Source organism: Plasmodium reichenowi, chromosome 2, assembly GCF_001601855.1.
Source record: "Plasmodium reichenowi strain SY57 chromosome 2, whole genome shotgun sequence".
NCBI lineage: Eukaryota > Apicomplexa > Aconoidasida > Haemosporida > Plasmodiidae > Plasmodium > Plasmodium reichenowi.
This window is the reverse complement of record NC_033647.1, coordinates 480,111-487,108: the sequence shown is the minus strand read 5'-3', so window position 1 is coordinate 487,108 and position 6,998 is coordinate 480,111. Positions and strand designations below refer to the sequence as shown.

Here is a 6,998-nt window from a genome sequence, read left to right as displayed (position 1 = left end):
ATAATATATATATATATATATATATATATATATATATATATATATATATATATATATATATATGTATGTATGTATGTATTTATTTATTTATTTATTTATTCATTTGCATTATATTTGATTCCGTTTCTTTTGGATGTAGAAACTTGGGGGACTTACAAGAAACCAAGAAATGTTTATTATAAAATTAATAGAAGATCATAAAAACTTAAATAAAGAAAGAAGCATAATTTCTAAAAAGTATAACGAAGCCGTGGTATGATATAAATACAAATAAATGAATATGTATGACTAAAATTTCATGTTTCCCTCTGTCTTATATCAATAATTTTATTTATTTTAATATGGTAACGATTTCCCTATAGGATGCAAATTTTCAATTATATCAACAAAATGAAATGCTCAAAGCACAAAATATAAGTCTCTTAGAAAAAAACAAAGACTTAGTGAATGAAGAACTGGTAATTAATATATTGATATGTATCATGAATAAATAAATAAATATATATATATATATATATTTTTTTTTTTTTTTTTTTTTTTTTTTGATAGGATAAGAAACTAAATGCCTTGAATTCATCGCTTATATATGTTCAAAAGGAAAATATTCAATTACAAGGTTATATAAATAAATATATATTTACACATTTGATTAATTAAAACATATAAACATATTTTTCAAATATAGATCTCTCCAAGTTATATATATATATATATATATATATATATACAACATTGTTTCTTTTTCTTTTAGATGTACTGGATCAATATTCCAAGTTGATAAAGAACATTAAGGATTGCCCTGATGTAATTAAAAAAATGAAACAAAAAAGAAACACATAAACATATAAGTATATATATATATATATATATATATATTTATTTATTTATATATATGTTTTTTTTTTTATTTTTGTTTATTTTTATTTATTTTTATTTTCTAATCAGATGAAGGCTGTTAATGACGAATTAAATAAATTTGCAAACTACTTATCTATTTGAAATATGAAAAGCAAGGACATACACCCACATATATATATATATATATATATTTATTTATTTATTTATTTATATTTTCCTTTATGTTAATTGTTTTTTGTTCACATGTTTTATAAATACTTTTTTTTGATAATAAATAATGCATATATTCTACATATTAATCCTATTCATTTAAATATATCATATCATATTATTTATTTATTTTTTTTTTTTTTTGTTAAATATTTAATATTTTCTAATAAATTAACATGTTATGCTTTTATAACGTTATGCTGACACTTTAAAATATAAAACATAAAAGAATAAATAAATATACATATATGTCATGATATTTATTGTAAGTATATATATATATATATATATATATATATATATATATATACATATATATTTTTTTTTTTTTCAAAATAATAAATGTTAACAAAAAATATAGTTGAATATACAAAAATCTTTCTCTCTCTCTCTACATATATATATATATATATATATATATATAATATTTTTATTAAAACAATAAAAATGTATACATATATAAATGTTAGTATCCATATTTTATAGGTAGACCATGCTATTTTATATCAAATCTCTAAAAGAATAATGTATTAAGGCTTCTCGAGCATTTTGTATTCTTGTCCAAGGGTTAGGATCTAATAACCTTAGGCATAGATCTAAAAGATCCGTATGTTGTTTCCATATGAAAGGTTCAAATTTTGGTTTGTTTTCCATTAATATTTTTTTCTTTAAATGAATAGGAATATAATTATTAATTTCATATGGGAAGCGTCCATCCATTAATACATATAAAATAACACCACATGCCCATATGTCATTCCCCGGTGAAACAATACCATCAAATGATTCTGGTGGCATATATGGTGGAGTTCCACATATAATTTTTGATTTGTTCATTCGAGGAAATTTTGTTTTTGAAACAATTTCTATCATATCCATATCTATTATACATAAATCACTAAATGATGGATTAATATTACTTTTCATATTTTTTTTATTTTTATATAATTTACTAAAATGATAACGTCCACCTTTTTTATTATATTTATGAATGGAAGAAATCTGAGAAGGAAATGCGTCGTCACAAAATGTTTCATATTTTGAATTGGTACCATATGAATGATTAGAATGTATTGAATTTTCATTATTTACAATGGTCTCATATCTTGATGAATCAGTACACATATTATATTCATATTCATATACTTTATCTTTTATATTTATATTATCATATTCTTCTTCGTCACTAACTTGTATTATATCATAACATATAGATGAATTATATGACCAGTTACTATCATCTTCATAATTAAATAATGTATCCACATTATTATTATTATTATTATTATTATTATATTTTATATAACATTTTGGGCTCTTCAATTGAATATCATTCAATATATTTTTCTTAGTATTTTTTTTTAATATGTGTGAACAATTTTTCTGAAAAATATTTAAATTCTTAGGTTTCTCACTATATAGGTTTCTAATAAACTTCTTTCCTCCCATAGTTTTTTTCCCAATAGTATCCATTCCTCTCAATTCAAGTTCTTTCTTATGAAGGTTACTACAAGATGTTGAAAATGAAATCTCCTCATAATTATTAAACAAAATACTACCATATTCTTCATAATTAAAACGTTCTTTCCTTTTCTTATTTTTAAACATAATATTCTCTAATTTAATATCTCTATGAATAATATTATTAGAATGAAAGAAATCTAAAGCTATGAAGATGCTTTTCATTATTTTTTTTATTTCATATACATCCAAAGAACCAGGTACTAAAGACATAAAATAATCTAATAATGTAGACCCTTCACAATAATCCATTATTATACAAATATAATTGTTATTACAAAATATATCATATATAGATATAATATTTTTGTGAGGATTGTTTTTTAAAAATAAATATTTTTTTATAAAATTATCTACAAACATTTCATTACACTCTTTTAATACTACTTTCATAGCATATACTCTTTTGTTATTCATATTTATACATTTATACACTTGAGATTTATCACCATAATATATTAATCCAATTATCTCATAAGTATTATTTTCTAAATTATATTTTTCTTTTACATAAGGAATTGAACATTTTTTTAATTCACAACCTTTTTCTCCTTTATCATTATTATTGTGTTTATTATATTTTATATTAGAAATATTATAATTAATTCTATTTCCATCGCTCTTTATATTATAATCATCATGTATCTCATTTTTTGAATTTATTTGATAGTAATTATTATAATATGTATATTTGTTTTTTCTTTTTCCTTCATATTTTTCTCCTTCATATTTTTCTCCTTCACATTTTTCTCCTTCACATTTTTCTCCTTCACATTTTTGTTCCACGTCCTGCATGCTTATTCCCTGACAACTATGTTCCCTTTGATTATTATCATTATTATTATCATTATTATTATCATTATTATTATCATTATTATTATCATTATTATTATCATTATTATGATCATTATTATTATCATTATCATTATTATTTTCATTAATACAGTTGTTTCTTTTTTTTTTTTTGTTATTAACATGGTTACTTAATATATGCTCTTCATCACCTTTTACGTTCAACTGATCTATCAAAGTCTTATAATTGTTCAAACATTTTATGGTCTTATATATATTTTTTTTTTTTTTTTTTTTTATTTGGCGTACATTTTTTTTTATGCGCATCCTATTCTCAACACATAAAGGTTTCATTTTTCTTAATTTGTACGAACAAAGGGAACGTTTTGTTTTCTTTTCTTCTCCTTTTATTTTATTATTTTTACTACTCGTCCAGGTATATGCACTTTCTTTACTTTTATTGTTCTCTTTTGTTCTCTTCGTATTTTCCTCTCCAAATACGTTTCCATCAAACGATATCGATATTTCATTCTTTATATATATATTTTTTTTTGTGTTTTTTTTTGTGTTTTTTTTTGTGTTTTTTTTTGTGTTTTTTTTTGTGTTTTTTTTTGTGTTTTTTTTTGTTTTTGTTTTGTTCCTTTCTTTCTTTTTTTTTTTTTTATATTTACTTATACACTTAGAAACCAACTTATTCTGAGCCTTTTTACTCATCTTATTTTTCATAAAATCATAATTAGAGTATTCACAAGTTTTGGTATGATAACATTTTGATAAACTATTCATCATATTCATGCTTTTAAAAAAATTGTAGGATTTGTACATCCCTCGAATATCTATGTTATCATTCTTTTTCTGTGGTACATGCTTTGTCCTTTCTATTTTTTCATTATATATAGAAACGCTTTTGTGGATTCTATCTAAACTAGTATATAAAAAGTTGCATTTGTAATCCGAAATATTTTTTGTTAATTCGATTGGACTTTTATTTGTTCTAAACGTTTTAATAAATACATGCTCCTTTTTTACAACATTATGTTTTTCATCCCCTTTCCCTTTCATAAATTCAAAAAAAAGACTCGTTTGTGATTTATTTATTTTATCATTTTTTTTAGCACATTTATATAAAATGTTACCACTAAATTCTTTTTTTTCATTAATATTATCATATCGTCCTATTTTTATATTGTCCATGTTGATTTTATCTTTATGTGTTATCATGTAACTTCCTTCTTTTCTATTCTCTTTACTTATGTTAAAAGTATCTTCTTCTTTGTTTTCATTCGTATGTTCCTTATTTATACCATTAATTTGATGCTCTTTAATAAAATTCTCTTCATTTAATATATTACGCTTATTATGATCATTAAAAAACATATCTTTTACATCTTCTAATATTTTAATATTCTCATAACAGTAAATATATTTTCCTCCTTTCCTACCTTCATTTTTATGTTTTCTTCTTTTATTATAATTTTTTTTCCATTTATTATAACATTTGTCATAAATTGATAAAAGTGAAGAATTCACGTTTTTTTCCTTCCTCATCATTTTATGATTGCCCATTTTTGATGACTCTTTATTTTTACAATAATCATTTTGGATTTTTTCATCAGTATATTGGATAACTCTTCCATGCTTGTTATTAATATTGTTATTAATATTGTTATTATTATTGTTATTAATATTGTTATTGTTATTGTTATTATTATTGTTATTTTTATTTTCATCTTTTTTGTGTTTTTTTTCTTGGCCTATTTTTTGGCCCCTTCTAATTTTATTAAGCCACCACGGTGTTCCATAAAAACATAACACAGAATCACTATATACCTTTTTATTCATTATACTAAAACGTCTACGCAGCTTATTTATATTTATCACATTTTTCTCTCCCTTAAAAGCATGTTGTGCAGATAAAGAGTGTATCATCATACCTTTTGAATTTTTATATACCATATCATTATAATAGTTATATGATGACATGTTAACATTATCATCATGTTTATAATAATTTTGTATATAAAATTGGGTTTCCTCTTTTATAGAAGGGGAATATAATTTTTCTTGCCCCTCCACAAAGTATACATTATTATATACCTTATTTATATGTATATGTTTTTCCTTTACATTATATAATTTAGTGTTTGAATTTTTGGTTGTATGAGAAGTTTCACTGTGAGAAAAATGATCATTATCACAAAGAACATGAACATCATCCTTATTATATTTATCACATTCTTTTTGTTTTCCTTTTCTATTCGTATCATTATTATTTCTATTAAAAGTATTATAAAATATATCCTTTTTCATATAATTTAATATTACACTTTCTTTGCTTTTCTCTTTATCTTCAACACACTTATCTATATCTTTCGTCACATTATCACCTGAACACGTATTACATTTTTTTACACACGTTTTGGATATACCAAGCAAAACAAAATCCTTCTCTTTATTTATATCTACTCTTTCTTTATATTCTACATCTTTCTTCAATTTTTTACACAACTCCATAGGACTATCACGTGGAGCAGTATTTACAAAATTGGAAAAACTATTTTGTTTTTCATGTCGATTATAAGACAAATCATTCATTTTATTATAATTACTATATTTTAAATTATCAGTATAATTATGATATAACATATGTTGGTTGTCCACATATATATTATCATCATGGGCCTGTTGATTTATCGTGTGAATGTTATAAGGGCTTTTTGATTGATTATTATATTTATAGCAACTAACCAAATTTGTTATTTGCCTTCCATATGAAATTTTCTTATCTCCTTCACACATATTAAAAGTTTTTGAAGAAGATAAAACATTACCATTACAACTACTACAGCAAGTATTATATTTATTATTATTATTATAATCATTATTAATATCATTATTATTATTATCATTATCATTATCATTATTATTATTATTATTATTATATCTTTTTTTGTTATTTTTTTTTTTATCATTATTTGTAGAGTTGATGCCTAATCCATTATCATTCCCCTTTCCTCTTTCCTCTATTACATTTTTAAAACCTTTCAATTTCTTTATTTTGTTAATCAATTCGTAATAATCATAAAATTTATATTCATCATACATTTTATTATTATGATTATTATATTTCTTATGCAAATTATTTAAAACGTATGAACATGTCTTTGTTTTCTCATACTTATCTATATTGTTAATGTCATTTTTTTTCTTCTTCTCATCACCACACAGTCTATCATAGTTCACATTTCTTGTTATATATTTTATATTATTTTCTTTTATATGAGGTTGCTTGTTCTTATGCTTAGTAACAATTTCATATATATCATTAAACTTATCAAACCTTTTTTTTGAATACTCTTTCGTTTCATCAAAATATAAAATATCTTTTTTCAAAGTTTTGGCCACTCCATTGTTATCCATCTGAATATTTAAAAAAAATAAAGACAAAAAGGAAAATAATAAAAACAAAAAGGAAAAAAATAAAAACAAAAAGGAAAAAAATAAAAACAAAAAGGAAAAAAATAAAAACAAAAAGGAAAAAAATAAAAACAATAAAGATAAAAGATAAAACAAAATATGCAAGTTCAAATTTGTAATTATTCCAATTTTTTTTTTTT

General features: G+C 21.5%; 2 protein-coding genes across 2 annotated transcripts in view; one reads left to right on the top strand and one right to left on the bottom strand.

Moving 5' to 3' along the window:
• The window catches only part of PRSY57_0213600 (hypothetical protein), a gene marked incomplete at both ends in the record, with an annotated part of 2,290 nt that extends 1,291 nt beyond the window's left edge, over positions 1–999 (top strand). The window contains 5 exons of the mRNA XM_012905570.2: positions 140–253; positions 363–458; positions 550–616; positions 752–804; positions 946–999. Coding sequence (XP_012761024.2) covers positions 140–253; positions 363–458; positions 550–616; positions 752–804; positions 946–999 — 384 coding nt within the window. The remainder of the gene's footprint in view (positions 1–139; positions 254–362; positions 459–549; positions 617–751; positions 805–945) is intronic.
• A 570-nt stretch (positions 1,000–1,569) lies between these two features.
• On the bottom strand, positions 1,570–6,801 carry PRSY57_0213500 (serine/threonine protein kinase, putative; the record flags this gene model as incomplete). Its single annotated transcript, XM_012905569.2, has 1 exon — positions 1,570–6,801. The coding sequence occupies one exon, from the start codon at positions 6,799–6,801 to the stop codon at positions 1,570–1,572; it is 5,232 nt and encodes a 1,743-aa protein (XP_012761023.2).
• Positions 6,802–6,998: the final 197 nt, after the last annotated feature.